Source organism: Trachurus trachurus (genome assembly GCF_905171665.1).
Source record: "Trachurus trachurus genome assembly, chromosome: 4".
NCBI classification, from domain to species: domain Eukaryota; kingdom Metazoa; phylum Chordata; class Actinopteri; order Carangiformes; family Carangidae; genus Trachurus; species Trachurus trachurus.
Window position 1 is genome coordinate 28,465,205 of NC_139898.1, and position 20,557 is coordinate 28,485,761.

Genomic DNA, 20,557 nt, shown 5'->3' on the forward strand with positions numbered 1-20,557 from the left:
TTTAAAAAATTTAAACAAATAACACAAGAACATTAAAATATTAAAGCAGATATCAGCTTCACGGCCGTTTCGGCTAATGCTGCGTTCAAGGCAGGCTTTTGAAACCGTAAGTTACAGCTTCAAGTCACAACTACGACTTGGTAGCGTTCCAGGTAACCCGTAGCTCGTGTTTTTACCATCCTGTTGTCTGTGAAAGTTCCCTATAACGGCCACCCGTAACTTCCGACCCGTGAACTCGTACCAGATCGAACTGGTATGACTTCACAGGAAGGAAAAACACAAAGTACGAGTTTCTTTGAACGCACCATGAGTTAGCAGCCCCCGCCCTTGTCAGGCATCAATTGGTCCTCGTGCTACGTCACCACATTCACGCGCATCCCTTGGCTGCACACACAGCCCTTCATGCCGTTCTCTCTCCTCATTGGATAACACTTGTATCCCACAAGGAAAATTTTCTCCTCGGGTTACAGCAGAGCAGAGTGACGGAGAGACTCGTGTTTAGGCTGAAATACTTCATGTAAGTGATTGCTGACGGAAAATAGGACTATTTAGGACTTATATTAACAAAAACATTCCACTGATATCTGCTTTAAAACAAACAACAGTGAATAAAAAGTCATCACTGAAAGCAGAATGAAGGACAAATAGTGAAATAAATACATTTATTTTACATAATGCTTTTTTCATTTACTGTTTGCGTGTCAGATATTAGGCTTCTATATGTTATAATGGGAGATATGAAATAAATGTATATATTTTTGGGGGGGTTTTGCATTTAATTGATAGTGGAGAGAGACAGGAAATGGGGAGGCAGAGAAAGAGATGGGCAATGACACATAGAAAGCGGCCACCAAACTCAGGATTCGATCCAGGGCCGGCTGCAGCAAAGACTATATAGCCTCTGCATCTGGGGCATCTGCCTTACCCACTAACTAGACATCTAAACGGCACCCCATGACTTTTCTTTTTCTTTTCTTTTGTTTTTTAAATCAAGTACAGGTAGGGTAGAGGAAGTTTGAGAAACTCTTTGTAAGTTAACGTCCATTCATTATGAGAGCGAGCTCAGGTCAGATTCTGCTGTAGCCTTGTCTGCGTCGGTCTTTGATGAACAGGTGGATGAGCAGAGCGGTCAGGACGAGACCCACCACGACGGCTCCGATGATGATGGGAACAACTTCTTTGATGAAGTCAGCCCAGCACTCCTCCTCTGAAACATGAGAGAGAGGGAGAGAGAGACAGAGAGAGAGAGAGAGAGAGAGAGAGAGAGAGAGAGAGACAGAGAGAGAGAGAGAGAGAGGTGGATGAGTAAAGATCCTTCTCAAATCTGGGGAGATAAATCCAGAAAGACCCGCATTTTATCTTTTCACTCATTACACAGTGACAAATCAGGATTTCCGTCTACTTGGTTTTTATTGCTTATCTATAAATTTAATCTTGTACAGCTTCCTGCTTCTGGCCTGGATGTCTGGCATTTCTTTAAGACAATAAAAATAAATAAATAAATAAATAGGTTTTAGAAATTAAAATTCATCAAGCCTTTTGAAAGCCTAACTGAGGCCAAACGGGACAATAAACAGCAATAACTAAAGCTGTCAGTGAGTTTTTAGGTTTTCTAACAGCAACAACGTAACCTGGTCCAACTGCAGACAACACGGCCCAAACAAACGGAGGTTAAAGGGATAGTTCACCCAAAATTCAAATTTCACTCATTATCTACTCACCCACATGTCAACTAAGAGCTGTGAGAGTCCTCCGTGCCTTCTCTGAGTTACGGGGGGTCCGTGCAGCAGTATTTGTCCATATAATGGTTGTGAATGGATACCAACTTTCTTCGTAACAAAAAGACACACCAAAAAACATCAAAATACCTCCATGCTGCTCGTCTGTAATGTCCCTCTTGTATTGAAGCCCCGACATGAGAAATTGCTCCGCCGGTCAGTGCACTGACACAGGAAGAGCAGTGAACTGAGACACTGGGAGCTTCCGCTACAAACAAGCTTAAAACTTATACTTATTTAATTTTTTTCGGAACAATTTCTCATGTCGGGGCTTCAATACAAGAGGGACATTACAGACAAGCAGCATGGAGGTATTTGGATGTTTTTTGGTGTGTCTTTTTGGACGAAGGAAAGTGGTATCCATTCACAACCATTATATGGACAAATACTGCTGCGCGGACCCCCAACCCGTAACTCAGAGAAATTTGAATTTTGGGTCCCTTTAAGACAATTAAAAAAAAAAAAAAACGAATCCATCTTTTCATAGGTTTTAGAAATTAAAATGCATCAAACCTTTTGACAGCCTAACTGAGCAATAACTAAAGCTGTCAGTGAGTTTTTAGGTTTTCTAACAGCAACAACATAACCTGGTCCAACTGCAGACAACACAGCCCAAACAAACAGAGGTGTTAACAAATATGAAAATGTTTGTTTTTATGCATTAAAAAAAGGTAAAAGTGGTGTTCACATTTGTTCACTTGATGACGCAAACCATTGGAAAAGAGAGTCACATTAGTTATGAATGAATCAGTGGTTTGGGAGTTGATTAACTTGTACCTGAGCAGTGTAAATCTTGTACTTAGAGTCAAAAAACAACAAAATCTGTAGAAGAGACTCAGTAAGTTTAAGTTTAACATGACCACTCAGGTTTTTCTTTAAGCATCTTGGTTCTGATCCAGTTGTGAAACCCAAACCAATCGGCTTCACTCACCTTCTCCATAGAGTCCGTTGAGCAGAGTGAAGGCCTGGACCTGCAGAGGCACCAGCTTCACCCGCAGCTCGGACGACAGCTGCAGCAGATTCTCAGATTTGCATTTGAAGCTGTGGCCGTCGGTCGTTGTGAACAACTTTTCGTGGTCCAACACACCGGAGTACGTCGTATCTGGAGGGAACAGGATGTAAAAACAGAGTTTGCAGTTAGTTCCTGAGCATTTAGAAATGAAAAAGGAGATATTTTCTTTTCTTTTACCGGCGCATCTCTGGCAGACCGGCCGAGGAGACACATGAGCAGTCACCGTGGAGACGTAGAAAACCTCCTTCTCCTGGAGACAGAGACAGAGACATGTACTGTAAATAAAACATTGTTTCATGAATTACTGTGAACAGTTTGATCTAGAAGTAATGCATTATATTCATACAGTACATTAGTTTAACTGAAATTAACATGTATGCTTAAAGCAGAAGTGAGTGATATATTTGTGTTAATATAAGTCTTAAATAGTTATATCTTCCGACAGCAATCACTTACATAGAGTGTTTGGACTGAAACACGGGTCTGTCAGTCACTCTGCTCTGCTCTGAGCCGAAGAGAAAACATTTATCGTATCCTACAGTTTTTATCCAATGAGGAGAGAGAACGGCATGCAGGGCTGTGTGTGCAGCCAAGGAACGCCGTGAATGTGGTGACGTAGGGACGAGGACTGTTATGGTGCGTTCAAGGAAACTCGTATTTTTCCGACCGTGAAGTGGTACCAGTTCGATCTGGTACGAGTTCACCGGTCGGAAGTTACGAGTGGCCGTTATAGTGACTTTCACCGGTAAAACAGGTCGGAAAAACACGAGTGGGTTGCCTGAAACGCTACAAAGTCGTAAGTTGTGACTTGAAGCTGTAATTTACGATTTCAAAAGCCTGCCTGGAACGCAGCATTAGCCAAAACGACCGGACCACTTACTTCTGCTTTAAAGGGAGTTCAACATTTTGGCAAATAATCCCTATAGTTTTAGGAGTATTAGGTTCATTACCTTTAATTGTCGGTGCAAGCTATTTTTAGATCGGCGGAGCAGAGCTGTGAGCTGCTCAGAGCTAAGCTATGGAGGCTAATGGGATTTCTTGGTTTCCCTCATCAAACTCATCAAATACACAATCCAACAACTCCACAACGCTCTGGTGTGAGCTGCGCATTCACCATGTATGAGATAATAAAGAAACGTTATGCGACGGAGTTGTTTTCGAGACAAATGCAGAGACTGCTTGCCGGTTTTGCATGAATTTACCTCTAAAACAACTCCGTCTCGTAGCGTAGCTCTGAGCAGCTCACGGCTCTGCTCCGCCGTTCTAAAAATAGCTTGCACCAACATTTAAAGGTAACGAACCTACTGCTAAAACTATAGGGATTATGGCAATGGGCCAGTTTGCCAAAAATGTTGAACTACTGTATATACCTTTCTGAAGGTGAAGTGCAGACTGGTTGTGTTGCCCTGCAGCATCAGAGACAGACCAGCAGCGTCTCTGCCACAGTAACCACTGGTCTGGACCATGGAGGGGTCCAGGTTGAAATACCAGGTCTTCTGAGGGAATAAAGGACAAAAGTATTGTGTAACATCACTGGACGGTGAAATACTACACACACACACACACACACACACACACACACACACACACACACACACACACACACACACACACACACACACACACACACACACACACACACACACACACACACACACACACACACACACACACACACACACACACATACCTTCTTTTCAGTGATGATGAACTCTGCTCCCATCGTGGCTTTGATGCAGGGTTTCCCAGTGCTGTTAGTCACCATGTAGATCCCTGTGCACAAAACACACACAAACATTAACAAATACATCCATAGATACAGTTACATAATATCGTCTAAAACTTCAAAATGTTTTATCATGTAAATTTCATTGTTCATTATCAACTAGACTTAAAGTTGTTGAGAATATTAGAGAAAATTGATATGTGCTTTATATGCACTGATTTTCTACCTAATGGTGCAGATACTTAAAGGATACAACAAGCTCTCTGACAAATCTTTCTGATCTCAAACAAAGCAAAAACAGTTTAAAAAGAAATGAAAATATATAATGATAGAAAACTATAAACAAGATTGATCATTTAGGATTTGACTGAAACTTTATTTTGGCTTCCTCTGTTGATTATAAGATTTATTTATACTTACTTTATGTTACACTGAAACCATAAAAAGCTCCAAAGGGTTAACTGAAATGAAGAATTAAAGGGTCGGCACTTGTTGATTGATGCCTGACTATAACGATTTGTGCACAAGATCGAATAAACTACAACTACACACATCTGTCAGGGCTCATAATCCAGTGATGCCGGCATTCTTAACACAATAGTATCCATCCATCCATCCATCCATTGTCCGCCGCTTATCCGGAATCGGGTCGCGGGGGCAGCAGTCGGAGCAGGGATGCCCAGACTTCCCTCTCCCCGGACACTTCCTCCAGCTCTTCCGGGGGGACCCCAAGGCGTTCCCAGGCCAGCCGAGTGACGTAGTCACTCCAGCGTGTCCTGGGTCTTCCTCGGGGCCTCCTCCCGGTGGGACATGCCCGGAACACCTCACGAGGGAGGCGTCCAGGGGGCATCCTATACAGGTGCCCGAGCCACCTCAGCTGACTCCTCTCGATGTGGAGGAGCAGCGGCTCTACTCCGAGCTCCTCCCGGGTGACAGAGCTCCTCACCCTATCTCTAAGGGAGCGCCCCGCCACCCTGCGGAGGAAACTCATTTCGGCCGCTTGTATCCGGGACCCCGTTCTTTCGGTCATGACCCAGAGTTCATGACCATAGGTGAGGGTGGGAACGTAGATCGACCGGTAAATTGAGAGCTTTGCCTTTCGGCTCAGCTCCTTCTTCACCACGACGGACCGATACAAAGACCGCATTACTGCGGCCGCCGCACCGATCCGCCTGTCGATCTCGCGCTCCATTCTCCCCTCACTCGTGAACAAGACCCCAAGATACTTAAACTCCTCCACCTGAGGCAGGAACTCTCCCCCGGCCTGGAGGGTGCAAGCCACCTTTTTCCGGTCGAGAACCATGGCCTCGGACTTAGAGGTGCTGATTCTCATCCCAGCTGCTTCACACTCGGCTGCAAACCGCCCCAGTGCATGCTGAAGGTCCTGGCTCGAGGGAGCCAACAAGACCACATCATCCGCAAAAAGCAGAGATGAAATCAAGTGGCTCCCGAACCGTACCCCCTCCGGCCCTTGGCTGCACCTAGAAATTCTGTCCATAAAAATAATGAACAGAACCGGTGACAAAGGGCAGCCCTGCCGGAGTCCAACACGCACCGGGAACAGGTCTGACTTACTGCCGGCAATGCGAACCAAGCTCCTGCTCCGGTCATACAGGGACCGTACAGCCCTCAGCAGAGGGCCTCCGACCCCATACTCTCGGAGCACCTCCCACAGGATGCCACGTGGGACACGGTCGAAAGCCTTCTCCAAGTCCACAAAACACATGTGGACTGGTTGGGCAAACTCCCATGCGCCCTCGAGCACCCTGCGGAGGGTGTAGAGCTGGTCCAGCGTTCCACGGCCAGGACGAAAACCGCATTGTTCCTCCTGGATCCGAGGTTCGACTATCGGCCGAATTCTCCTCTCCAGCACCCTGGAATAGACTTTCCCCGGGAGGCTGAGGAGTGTGATCCCCCGGTAGTTGGGACACACCCTCCGGTCCCCCTTTTTGAAGAGAGGGACCACCACCCCGGTCTGCCAGTCCAGAGGCACTGTCCCCGACTGCCACGCGATGCTGCAGAGGCGTGTCAGCCACGACAGCCCCGCAACATCCAGAGACTTGAGGTACTCAGGGCGGATTTCATCCACCCCCGGCGACTTGCCACTGAGGAGCTTCCGGACTACCTCAGTGACTTCAGCTTGGGTGATGAATGAATCAACCTCTGAGTCCTCAGACTCTGTTTCCTCGACGGAAGGCGTGTCAGTGGGATACACCCCGGACAACGACTCTGGCTTTAGGGACACAATAGTAACTTGCATTAAATGCATAAAAAAGATTCATGTTTCATTATACCTGCCAGTACAACTCTGTTTAACTCAATATCATTGTGTTATTTGATTTATAACATCATTAAAGCTACAAAGGAATCATTTTATTCATGCTTTATATTAAAATTCATACAGCATTTGAACTCAGCACTTGTTAAGAATTCAGGATCATCTCAGATTTCGCTGCTCTCACTGCTAAACCTGCCTCAGCCTCCAATAACAGCTTTCACAGCCCTTTTAAGTTTTAAAGCACATGAATGAGCCTCACAAAACCATTCACAGACTTTTAAATTTCATCTGTTACATCTCACTTTTACTGCAGCAGCTTGCCCCGATAGTGGTTCCTTCTGCAAGTGGCTGCAGAAAGTGGTGATAAATCTCGTCCTGCGTTTGTGTTTTTACCTATTTTAGGAGCGGCTTCAGAGGGCTGCAGGACCGGTTGGTCGATCCGAACCTCGGGGTCATTTCTCAGAAGGTGGACACCTAGTGGAGGAATCCATAAGGTTACGGTTACCCACAAAAACGTGAACACAGTTTTCATCTGTCAAAACATTTCAAACAAGGAGAAATAAATCACATCGAACACATTTTTGTTGTATACACAGTAGTATACAACAAAAAGCTGCTGAAGAAGGTTTCCACCTTTTTATCTTAATCAGCCTGGGACTCAAAAATGAAAGCAATGCCATGTCATATGGAAACTGTAGCTATGTGATCTTCATTTTATCATCAAGTGGATGGTTAAACCACAGAGTGAGGAAGACAAGTGTGGGACCACTGAGACCACACGGCAAACGATGACAGGAAACCAGACCTTTTCAGTTGAAGAGCAGTGAACAATAAAGGTTAAAAACAGCATTATGAAATGTAGCCTACGGTAAAAAATAGTTAGAAATCGCTCCCAACATTATTCACTTCAGTGCATGATGACTACAGAATGGGATGAGTGATAAAACAGTGGTTCCTGCTCATTTATTCATTGATATATTGTGTAAAAGACTCGGTTTAGAGCTCAATAAATGAAAAAACAAAACTGTGGGTGAAGGTCTGAGGTTGAAATGGCATATAAATATCATCAAACTTACCTGGAGTAACAGCAGCCAGGAGGAAAAGACACCATGATGCACCTGTGTGGCTTCTTAACATTATTGTCAGAAAAAAAGAGGAGAGAATAGAAAAGTGTAGAATAAGTATGAGTAGCTATTTGGGTCAGAGGTGCAGCCGCCTCGGTCTGGCTGCTGAGTGTGTGAAAGCTGCTGAACACCTACACACCAACATAAAGACGACTCCTGCAGAGGAAGTGAACGAAGGGCCACGGGAGGAGGGGCAGACCTCACACCCCTGATGATGGTGAATTCGTGTCAGTTAAACAAGTGTGAGAAACACAGCTGAATCATATGGCAAGCCATTTTAACAGTTTTGCCGAGTCAAAAAGATCTGCAACTGCATTCTTCCTATCCACAATTGTCATTTCAGATATCCACAACTACGTTCTTCCTAGGACAAATGACGTCACTTTTGCCATTCATGTGTATGGGGTTTGTCAATACAGATAACTACAATTCAGTTGCAGATATCCGCTTTGTGAATTACAGATATCTGTTACTGAATAACGACTAGTAGTAATTCCAGTTTGAGATATCTACAATTTGATTCTTACTAGTCATAATTCCAGTTCAAGATATCTTTAATTCACCTCAATTAAAAATATCTACATGTCCCTTTTCAGATATCTTAAATAAAAGTTTTAAAGTTTTGACTAGGCAAAATGACGTTGTAGATATCTGTAAATGGAATTATGACTAGTCAAAATGACGTTGAAGATATCTCAAACTGGAATTAGGAATAGTAGTAATTCAGTTGCAGATATCTGTAATTCACAAAGCGGATATCTGCAACTGAATTGTAGATATCTGTAATGACAAACTCCATACACATGAATGGCAAAAGTGACGTCACTTGTCCTAGGAAGAACGTAGTTGTGGATATCTGAAATGACAATTGTGGATAGGAAGAATGTTGTTGCAGATATCTGAAATGTTCTTTTTGACTCGGCAAAACTGAATTACAGATATCTTGAATCAAAAATCCAACTAGGCTACTCCATTACGACTAGTCAGAAAGACGTTGTTGATATCTACAATGTTAATTCCGGATAGTCAAACTTAGCTTTTAAATGTTAAATCCGCTTGTCATAGAATCACATAACTCTACCTTTATGTGTGATCTGTATGTGAAACACACAGCAACAATAGCACAGAAGTCACGTTTCTTTATGTTGTGAGTGATAGTGAAAGGCAAACTGGGATGTTTTAAACAGTTCCTCTTTGGGCTATGAATTGTTGTTTTTCTTTTTTATATATATATATTCTAAGGCCTTAAAGCAGATATCAGCTTCGCGGCCGTTTCGGCTAATGCTGCGTTCAAGGCAGGCTTTTGAAACCGTAAGTTACAGCTTCAAGTCACAACTACGACTTGGTAGCGTTCCAGGTAACCCGTAGCTCGTGTTTTTACCATCCTGTTGTCTGTGAAAGTTCCCTATAACGGCCACTCGTAACTTCCGACCCGTGAACTCGTACCAGATCGAACTGGTATGACTTCACAGGAAGGAAAAACACAAAGTACGAGTTTCTTTGAACGCACCATGAGTTAGCAGCCCCCGCCCTTGTCAGGCATCAATTGGTCCTCGTGCTACGTCACCACATTCACGCGCATCCCTTGGCTGCACACACAGCCCTTCATGCCGTTCTCTCTCCTCATTGGATAACACTTGTATCCCAGAAGAAATGTTTTCTCCTCGGGTTACAGCAGAGCAGAGTGACGGAGAGACTCGTGTTCCGGTCGAAACACTCTATGTAAGTGATTGCTGACGGAAAATATGACTAATTAGGACTTATATTAACAAAAACATTTCACTGATATCTCCTTTAAGAACATAAATTTAAACCCCATTTTGCATTTACTAGGAGAAAGAAAATTAGGCTTGTACAATAAAAGACCTCCTAGACAATAAAACTGTCATATCAGTGATGAGGTTCCTGTCACACTAAAGCCGTGTCCCAGTTCTCATACTGTACATACTGTACCTATATATTCATTTACTGTCATGAAATACAAATTCAACAGATTAACCTTGCTTAAAAATAAAACTGTTGACACTCAGCCAGTGTGATGTGACCACAGCCATAGCGGGCGAGCTTTATCTGGTCGCGTGCTTCCTTCACCATTTGTTCTGGGTCCTGTGGAGCCACGTGGTTTCTGTCAGACAGACAGTGAAACTATTGAACATCTTTTTTTTTACCATTGGTCCAGTAGTCACACAATTTTGGAAGACTTTGTTCGATTGGTTAAAAAAAATCAAATATAAAATGTCACACCCTTTAACAAAGAACAAAGTCTTTTATTCAAAGATGCCTCCCAAAAAATGTCAAATATGATAATTTAAAAAAAAGTAGAGCTGAGGCTGCAGGAAACCTCATTGGTTTTGCAGATCAATTAATTTGATTATTAGAAAGTTTGACCCAAAGACGGTGTTGCATAAAAAGTTCAGAGGGTCAAACAAAGGTATCATCCTCATTAGTTGTTACCTTGGCAACAGTAATATGAATTTTATGAATTTGAAGGCTACAGTGTTCCAAAGTGTGATGATGACACAAAAAACTATTTTTGTCTGTTTTTCATGACAGCAACAGGAGCAACTTTAAAAATCGACATCTGTTCTGGTGAGTGGCCCTGCTTTTCTCATGTTTTTCAATTATCCAGGTGAAACAGAGAAAATATAAATGTCATTTTACCCCAAAATGTCACTTACGCCCCTTGTGCTCCAAACCCTCGAAATGTACCATGATGTTCAGTTAAAGCAGAAGTGAGTGATCCGGTCGTTTTCACTAATGCTGCGTTCCAGGCAGGCTTTTGAAATCGTAAATTACAGCTTCAAGTCACAACTTACGACTTTGTAGCGTTCCAGGCAACCCACTCGTGTTTTTCCGACCTGTTTTACCGGTGAAAGTCACTATAACGGCCACTCGTAACTTCCGACCGGTGAACTCGTACCAGATCGAACTGGTACCACTCTACGGTCGGAAAAATACGAGTTTCCTTGAACGCACCATAACAGTCCTCGTCCCTACGTCACCACATTCACGGCGTCCCTTGGCTGCACACACAGCCCTGCATGCCGTTCTCTCTCCTCATTGGATAAAAACTGTAGGATACGATAAATGTTTTCTCCTCGGCTCAGAGCAGAGCAGAGTGACTGAGAGACCCGTGTTTCAGTCCAAACACTCTATGTAAGTGATTGCTGTCGGAAGATATAACTATTTAAGACTTATATTAACACAAATATATCACTCACTTCTGCTTTAACTAATGTGACTTCTATCGGCGCTACTTTTTTCAGCAGTGAGTAGGCTACGGTATGTTATGAAAAAAAAGTCCAGGGATAAGAATTTAACAGTAGGCTACTACTTTTTTTAATGCAGTTAAAGATATTTTTCATAATAATTTAGAGACAGCAACATCCCAGTGACACTGGTGATCCACCAACTGTCTGTCTCATGTCCTCTCACGTCCTCCCTCCAGATGGAAGAAGGAGGAAAGGAGGGGAAAGAGCAGAAGGGAGAGCGGCTGCTCTACCCGGACGTGGTCCCGGTGGTCTGGGGTCTTAAACAGACCACAGAACCCCGGAGGTTGTGCCTGAGACTGACGTGTGGCCCATATCCTTACACTTGTCTAATTCAAGGTTCAGTGTTTATCTGTTGTCATTCTAGACATGCTCTCACATGTAGAGAATATAATGTGTGTTATACAGATGATGATTGTTATTATGCTATTGATTATTGCTCCATCTCCTCATAAACCATATGATGGAATTAATATGTGACCTTTGACCTTAACCTCTTCTTAATCCACGTGGCTGAGGAGCTCGTCGGTGCTGGTCATTGTGCTCCATGCTGTGCTGATGTACATGTACCCACCACATCTGCACATGCCCGCCCACTTACAGGTCAAAAACTTGCATTAATTGTTGGAACAACACTTTCACTTCTGCCACTTAAACACCATTAAACACAGTTCACACCAGTGTCTGTTCGCCAGACGCCTGATGTGAGTCTGTCAAAGTCTCCATCTGTATTGTTGCATTTTGCCATTAAAAAGCATGTCATGATTTTATATTTTTGTTTCCAGCTTATGCAGCAATTGAGCCGAATCAGTTTGGCCTTCTTCCTGCTGGAGATGACCATCAAGCTGCTGGCCCTGGGACTCTCCGGCCCCAACAGTTTCAGCAGCAACGACTGGAACTTGATGGACGTCGTGATATACTGTTTAGAGTCAGTACCACACTGCTGTTGTCTGCTAATGGACAACAGCAGTACATTGTATCTATTCCTCATATATTTATTTATTAACTTTGCCTTCTACTATTTCACTATACAGGTGCATCTCAATAAATTAGAATATCATGGAAAAGTTAAATTTCCAGTAGTTCTAGTCAGACAGCCTTAACCAAGTATTGAGTGCATATGGACATACTTTTCAGAAGGCTACATTTCCGTGTTAAAAATGCTTTTTTTAATTCGTCTTTTGTAATATTTAAATTTTTTGAGACACTGAATTTTAGGTCACGAAATGTTTCATTCCGTGTGTAATGGATCTATATAATGTATTAGTTTCACTTTTTGAATTGAATTACTGATATGAACTTTTCCATGATATTCTAATCTAATTTATTGAGATGCACCTGTATTTAGCGTTTTTAGGACTTCGTACTCACTCTGAAAACTGCGTATTCACATATTTTGGTGATGTCTTCCCTCTTTCCTGGCTGCAACTGTCCCTGCAGGTTCATCAGTTACCTTACAACTGACGTTCTTCCTGGTGTCAACACTCCTCTCTATTGGATGTTCTGGACGTTTCGACTGTTGGCGAGAATACCAAGTATCGGTAAGTGAACTCAATAACTTGCATTTTACTTCTCTTCCTCTTAAGATGAAGATTGTACAACTATTTGAAACAACTGCTTAGAAGTTGATCTGTATTTTCGGGTCCAGGCTATTTTTTTTTGGCAAATTTAGGCAAATTCTGAGCAACAAACAGGAGAATAGGAAGACAAGATAGTTGACCTTATAATGTTTATTTTGCACCAGTTGAGGCTTCAACCCACAATTTCTGGAACCAAAGACCGTTGTCTATCGCACTGAGCTAATTGGCAAGTGGCAGTTCAGCAGTGGCTTCACAAATTGAGTCGCGCAGGCAGATTTGAAACTGTAAAAAAAAAAAAAAAAAAAAAAATCAGTTTTTGAGGTAAAATTCTGATATGTATTTGTCAAACATCATCTGAGTTTTCGCCCATGGGAAGTATGATTTCCTCGGAAGAAGAAAGAAGAAGATGAGACTGGACCTTTGTGCAAAATTTCGTAAGCTTTCGCCCATGGTCCCGTCCAAGCTATTTGTTTTATTTTGTTTTTATTTAGATGATTGCTGTGATGCCACCATCAGGATGATTGTCTTGTATTTCATGTTGAGGACATCTGACATTTTGATCTGTCATCATCATCATCACCCTGGCTGGGTCTTATTCCCAGAACCTCTGACACCAAGATCCATTGAGCTAATTGGCTGGTAGTGAGACCTGCTGTGTAGCTTCATTTATCGACTCAGGGAGTCACTGTCCGGGCAGCTGTTGTCAAGGCAGATTTCAAAAATGGTCAAAATGTCGGAAATTCTGTTATCTAAACAAAAATCTGATAATACAAAAATTGCATCTGGACAGCATGGACACGTTGGTGATTTGTTTTTAATGATAAGTGTTTTGCTTCATAAGAGAAAATCTGATGTTTAAAAATGCCACTCTCACATTGACTCCAGTTGTTCTCATGAGAGCAGAATTCAAAATGTTCTAGAAAATTCAGTTTTTGAGATAAAATTCTGATATTTGCCAAACTTCATCAACCATGACTCCAAAATATTCTCAATTATTTTCAGGGAAATTGAAAATGTATTTAGCAAGAACTTAATAGTATATGTTTACAGTACTGTTTACAGTCATACATTTTGATGCACTGTAGGCTCATTTTTTTGATAAATCAAAAATCAGAGAAACAGGTTTTGTGGAGGACAGTCTGAAGATGCTCTGTAGCAAGTTTGGTGACAATTGAGCAAAAATTGTGGGAGGAGATAGGTTTTATAAGTTTTACAGTTTTTGAAAAAAAACTGAGTGATGGACTTAAAATAATTTGTAATGAGTTCAAGTGGACAAAAGTTTCAGCAGTATTGGGGCACCAGTTTGATGAAAGTTTCAAAACTTCAGCATGTACTGTTGATTTTGTAGGTATTTTTAAAGTTTTAAAATTTAAATGCTTAATGTCCCCTCAGTTGCCGTCATGTCAATAAGTTAATGAATAATATACCCGACTGCGCTCCATAATGTTATATATTGTGTAGCTACTTCTTGTCTCATTTGTGATGCAATAAACAGTAAACTGATCAAACTCGGTGTCCTCTATCGCTATTTTCCAACTGTAGCTGTTTATTTCTCTAACCTAGTGAACAGTAAGCAACCGTTAATGTTAATGTTAGCTATGCAGCACTAGCAGATACTTTCATACATCTCCTTTGACAGAAAAACAAAACAAAAAATAACCGACGTTAAAGCTTGTAGCAACTGATCTGACACCAAAGTGCCAACTAATCAGTCAAAAAAATTACACTGCTCATTTAATCTTGGTGAAAGATGTTAGATCCGTAGTCGTTGATACTGTTCTTTTGTAATTAGCAGAAATGAATGACACTAATATGATGCCGTCACATTATTTGGGATCGTTCATCCACAGTTTATTATCATTTATTGTTTATTATCTATAGTTTCAGTCCATTCAGATGAATATTTTATCACATCTTGACTAAAGGCCTAAAATCTACCATCAAGAATGAAACATTTCAAAATAAAATGACTCAGTTTCTGCAACACAGGCAGGGACAATAACAAAAAAAAGGAAAAAACATCTTGGGACATTAAATCCTCGGCACATTTGAGAGTGATATAAAATGGTACAATCATCCATTTCAAAGTCTCTGTGTATCTGGCAAATTCTGGGCTTTTATTGTGAAGTCATTTTTTTGGCCTGCCGCCGCCGCCGCCCTTCTCCTTCTCAAACTGAGAGATCTGATTGAAAATATTTAGCAGATTAGCAGGAAGATCTTTTTGAGGCGTTGCCGAGGTCACGCCACGAGGGTTTCCACCAGCTGTTTCCGATCTCTCTCTGATCTGGTCCTCCTCTCTCCTCTTTCTACCTTCCTTCTCTCTTTTCTCTCCTCCTCCAACCTCAGACAGTTCCTCCCTCCCTCTGCTCTCATACCTACCGCCGTCAAAGGAGTTCCTCTTTGAGCGTTTGGACACAGAAGCAGAGTCGGCTGACGAGCAGGACACTCTACGCCTCCTGTTCTCGTCTACTGAGCTCCTTCTCCTCTTAGAGTCACTGTGACTCCTCTTATCTTCCTTCCCTCTCTCCCTGTTTTTCTCCCTCCTCTCCTCTCGGTCTGGACTCACGGACAGAGAGTAAAGCTGACAGATCCTCCTCTCCTCCTCCTCATCCCTCTCTCCGAACCCCGGGCCTCCCTTCTGGTTCAGGAAGGTGGCAGAGGTGTTGGGAGGCGCGGGGTACCACTCCACCTCCTCCCCCTCCTCCTCGTCCTCCTTCTCCTTCCTGTCTCTCTCGCTCTTACCCTCCTCGCTCCTCCTGCGCTGGTGTTTACCTCCACGCTCGGACCTCCGACGCTGCTTCTTCTGCTTCTTCTTCTTCTTGGACCTCCTGCGAGAGGAAGATGAAGATGAGGAAGCAGAGGAGCTGCTGGTGGAAGTGGAGGATGACGAGGAGGAGGAGGAGGATGCTGATCTCTTTCGTTTTTTCTTCATCCTGAGGAGAAGAGAGATTCACTGATGATGTCAATCTCGATCCAAACATCCTTATTATAATTAATTATTATTATTAATATGATTATGTGAGACTGGTGCCCCATATACAGTCTATGGTAGTGCCACATTATATAATAATGTAAGAAAGTTTCACCTCATGATGTAATAACGCCGCATTTTGTATCTGTATTCTCATTCAAAATATAGAAAAAGCACGCACATCCCAAAATCTGAACGCTGGGTGCCGGACACAAAAAGTCAATGATGAAAAAGAAAAAATCCGCACACCAGCAAAAGCTCCAGAGCAATAATTTATTATCACCCAAGGGGGGAGTGTAACGTTTCGGGCCCAAGGACCCTTCCTCAGTCTGAAGAAGGGTCCTTGAGCCCGAAACGTTACACATGGGGCGCGCCGCTTTACCCACTGCGCCACGCACCGCCCCGTTTTTTTTACAATGTTTATTAATGTACATTGCCCCTTTTCAAATAAACTAAACTGAAACTTAATGTGATAAAATTCTTGAACGCAATATGTAATAAACTTAACCGCATTTTGTAATAAGTTGTTACATAATGCTACAAATTATTATATTTTCTTCAGAAAAAAAGTGCAACACTCGCAATTTGTAATAAATGATGCAATATGTAATTATTATAAAATGCAGCAAAGTTTATTACATACTGGGTTCAAGAATTTTGTTACAAAATGTGGCGTTATTACATAATGTGGTGCTACAAGATGCTTTACATGCCTTTTCCCAGCAGTAGACTATATTTACCTGCCGTAGCTTTAAGCCATCACAGCCAACTCACCTCTTTTCCGCTTTTAAGATCTTACGCAATTTCTGGGCGCTGCTCTGGCTGCTGTTTGCCGTCACCTGCTGCTCCTTCGCCAGCGCTTCTTCTCGCAGGCGAATCGATTTCTTCACAGTCGCCGAACGAGGCAACGTAAAAGGCGTCACAAAGCCCACAGAGACAAAAATCCAAAAACACATACCACACACCACACACCACGATCCGAGAGCATAAAACAAAGATTCATCCATTTATTCGTCATTTGTTGGAGAAGTGTTTAAAGAAAAAGGTCACAGTCGACAACAACCACAGGCGACAGGATGACGGAGGAATAAACAGAGTCACATATTTACCAGAGAAAAAGAGTCATGGTCCAAGAGCAGGAGGATGGACGGAGGTGCAGAGAGAGATGTGCAGATAAAAACAATCAGCATTTGTTCAACGTTACCGTGTTGGACCAGAGACGCAGCGTCACACCCACAGTCCACAGGAAACAGCGTCGTTGTTTGTTTTGTTGTTTTTTTCATCCCCAGAAAGGCAGGCGTCAAGGCCGTGAGAGTCGGAGGGTCAAAGGTTAAGAGTCCCAGGGTTGGAGACACACACACACACACACCAAAACACTTGATCAGTATTACACACTACAGCATCAGGAGTGTGTCTGTCCTAAGAAGCATGAGATAAACGCCGATCTCAACTGTTTTTTTTATAAACCTGGCAACAAAAACACTCAGTGATGTTCATGTGTTTGCATTGCCTGCTTTTATTTGTATATATGTATGTGTATCTATGTATGTGTGTGTGTGAGAATGTGTGTGTGTTGCCCACTCACCTGTATAGCGTCTGTGATCTTGTGCAGCGCCGCCTGTGCCTCAGGGTTGGAGTCGTCTAGAGACAAAGCTCTCCTGTACATTCCCTCTGCTGTGACTAGTTTCTCTTGTTCTTGAAGCCTACAAACACAAACACAAACACACAAAGGCCTCTGAGTTAATGAGGCCTGTACCGCGAAGCAAGTTTAGTGGGTTTGTGAGGTATGTTGAGTCTGTTGAATCTCCTGTACTACAAAGGTGGGGGGAATACGCTCCGCAGCTGTTGAGCCGACTCGCGTCAGGAGCTCTTTATATATTAGGCTATATATATTTTACTTTTCTATACAGTCTATGGAGGCCACTGAAAAAAGTTGTGCGCTCCAGCAGCAAGACAGATAATCAGATGGATAATCGGTAAAGTTAATACAGCAATTTCACTTTGATGTGGCCAAGAATAAACTATTTCCAATGTTTCACCTGTTATATGTGTTGCCCAAACGCAAATCTTGAATAGGTCTACTTTAAAAATGTCTTTGTACAGAGAGAATATGAGATTTGCTTGTACAGCAGCTAAAAAAACCCACTGAGTTTCATATGCGCACACAGCCTGCTTTCAATAAAACACACTTGCAAATCAATATAAAACACAATTTAAAAATGACTGTTGTTTATTTTGTTTAAATGGTTAAAGTTTCATATTTAAAAGCAGTGCAATGTTCAGCTGTCAGAAATTAAGAGCAGCCTCCTCTTGTCATATTTGCAGCAATATTGTTGCTTCAGGCTGCGATCGCGTATCTTGTATCGCTTGTACTCTCTCCATTAAAACAACCTGCTGCTCTTGGCTGAAATCAGCCCGTTGTCGCTCCATTTTGTGTAGAAGTAGAATCATATGATGCCAAACGCCTCCTTAGTCGTGAACGTACACAGAGCACAAAGCTGAGAGACGGATTTAACAAACCAAGTTGATAACCAGCGTCGTAGTACTGTGTAAACTCATCATGAACACAAAGCCTGGCTATGTTGAGCCTCCTTCGCAGTATCCTTTTAACCAGTAACAATAAAGTGATTCCTGTCGCTCTTCTCTGCTTTTCATTCTGCAAACAAACCACCTGTCTCCTCTGAACTTGACCTGCTGTGAACTCGACGTGAAGCTGAGCTCCAGTCAAGACTCATTTAACTCTTCAGCTGAACCGTTAACGGTGTCGAACACACAGAGTGAACAACGCGCTTACTGTCGTCCTCTCTCCACCAGCGTCTGGCAGAGGTACTTCTTGGCGTTGCGGTGATCTGGACAACTCTCCAGAGCCACTTCAAAGTCTGTTATGGCCTTTACGATGCTGCCTTTGTTGGCGTACCTGAGCCGGGGTGGAAACAAAAAGGAAGAACTACATCAGTGACAATGAGACTAATTTATGTAAAACTGAGTAAACTGACAAGATATTCAACATATTATTAATGTACACAGAGGGAATACAAAGTCTAAGCTGCAGTTTAAAGGAGTAAAACAGGCAATTATGATGAATGTGTTTACAAATATGCACCATTATGCATTATTCATTTATTATGTTACTAAAAATGAGTTTCCTTTCTCTTCTCTTAGACATTGAGCTCTGATATCAACACGCATGACTGTTAGACTATATATTCTAACTGATCTGTGTGTGGAAATCAATATAAAGTACAAAATAAGTTTCAAACCAAGTTTCAACCTGACAGGAACTGTTCAGATTATTGTTCCTCATATTTTCTTTCCATATGATGAACCCACACTCTGTATCGAGGGCGTTCTCTCTCTCAGTTTTATAAATGAGGTAGAAGATCTTGTGCGTATACAATGAATGTTTAATAATTAAAATAACATAGATGATAGTTATATATAATGAATTAAAGAGATATTTCATCAATTTGCCTATTGCCATAATCCCTATAGTCATAGCAGTAGGTTCATTACCTTTAATTGTCGGTGCATGTTGTTTTGAGATTGGTGGGGGAAAGACAGTGGCGTGCGGTATTTCCACGTTTCCCTCATTAAACTCATCAAATACACAATCCAACAACTCCAAAACGCTCTGGTGGACAAGTTGTGACGTGCACATTCACCACACTATGAGATAATAACAAAACGTTACGAGACAGAGTTGTTTTTGAGGCAAATGTGTAACCAGAACTACATTCCAGAAGCGGCTGCTGGGCGGAGTGACTTCAAAAGTGCAAGTAGTCCTGAGTATTTGCTTCATGTGTCGTAATGTTACATAATTAGCCCAGCTATTATTTCATAGCGTGGTCAATGTGCAGGTCACAACTTGTCCACCAGAGCATTTTAGAGTTGAACCTACTGCTATGACTATAGGGATTATGGCAATAGGCGAATTTGCCAAAATGTTGAAATATCCCTTTAAAATACATCAGAAAATGTAGGTTGGATGTTTTAAGCTAAGACTGGACTCACAGAGCTCCTCGTGCCACCAGAGCTTCTACGTTGTTGGTGTCGATCTCCAGGGCCTTGTTGTACTCGTTCATGGCGTCCACGTGGCGGCCATGTTTGAAGTGGCCTACACCTGCACGGACACTGGAGAGACACAAACACAAAGAAACAAAAACATGGAGGACTGAAATTAAATATTACATTTAAATCAACTAAAAAATCAAGTGACAGGACGAGGGAGAGAGAGTGAATTAAAAAATGTAGTTCATCAGTGGCACAGTTAGCGGCACCACTCTAATGAAAACGTTGAGCGTTACCACTTCAAGGCCCAGGAGGCCGACTGCTTCTTCCGAATCGCAGACGCAAAATCCTCCGCGTGGAACAGTTTACTGCAGAGAAAAGAAGCACAGGTTCAAGACTCTTAAAAAGAAAAACTATCTACTTCCTACAAGGTGAATATTTCTCATGTCGACACGTAAACACTTAGAGGTTTTTGGTTTCTCATCATAACGCAACAGGAAGTACAGACACCAGAATCATCTGTGTATCTCACATGATAGATAATATCCAGTTAAATATCCAAGTTTAATGGTATGTAACTGACATTATGTGGAGAAAACTTGTTGTTTTCACATAAAAATGATTCAAATATGAATTAAAAACGTGTTTGACAAACAGTGAAACACATTCGATTTGAACTTGTATCTGTCTTGTGGTGATTAGTTTGATCACTCACTAGGTTTACATGGACACAATCGGAATAAGTAATAGGAATAAATGCCGATCTGAATAAAACTGCGTCATGTTAGCACGTCGAGTAGTAGTTAAAAAT

The 20,557-nt window shown here is 42.2% G+C and overlaps 2 protein-coding genes across 3 annotated transcripts in view; both read right to left on the bottom strand.

Moving 5' to 3' along the window:
* Positions 1 to 1,067: 1,067 nt before the first annotated feature.
* Positions 1,068 to 8,007, bottom strand: lamp3 (lysosomal associated membrane protein 3; the record flags this gene model as incomplete). The annotated part of the gene is made up of 7 exons (XM_083970912.1): positions 7,871 to 8,007; positions 7,188 to 7,268; positions 4,481 to 4,563; positions 4,161 to 4,286; positions 2,968 to 3,040; positions 2,710 to 2,880; positions 1,068 to 1,207 (listed from the first exon to the last, which is right to left on the bottom strand). The coding sequence occupies exons 1-7, from the start codon at positions 7,929 to 7,931 to the stop codon at positions 1,068 to 1,070; spliced, it is 735 nt and encodes a 244-aa protein (XP_083827038.1). The 5' UTR covers positions 7,932 to 8,007.
* Positions 8,008 to 14,680: 6,673 nt separating this feature from the next.
* LOC310985199 (tetratricopeptide repeat protein 14-like) overlaps positions 14,681 to 20,557 on the bottom strand; it is a 408,748-nt gene continuing 402,871 nt past the window's right edge. For both annotated transcript variants that reach the window (XM_083970712.1, XM_083970711.1), the window contains 6 exons: positions 20,043 to 20,114; positions 19,750 to 19,869; positions 18,533 to 18,655; positions 17,324 to 17,441; positions 16,513 to 16,622; positions 14,681 to 15,700 (listed from right to left, as the gene is read on the bottom strand). In XM_083970712.1, coding sequence (XP_083826838.1) covers positions 14,896 to 15,700; positions 16,513 to 16,622; positions 17,324 to 17,441; positions 18,533 to 18,655; positions 19,750 to 19,869; positions 20,043 to 20,114 — 1,348 coding nt within the window. In that variant the 3' untranslated portion in view covers positions 14,681 to 14,895. The remainder of the gene's footprint in view (positions 15,701 to 16,512; positions 16,623 to 17,323; positions 17,442 to 18,532; positions 18,656 to 19,749; positions 19,870 to 20,042; positions 20,115 to 20,557) is intronic.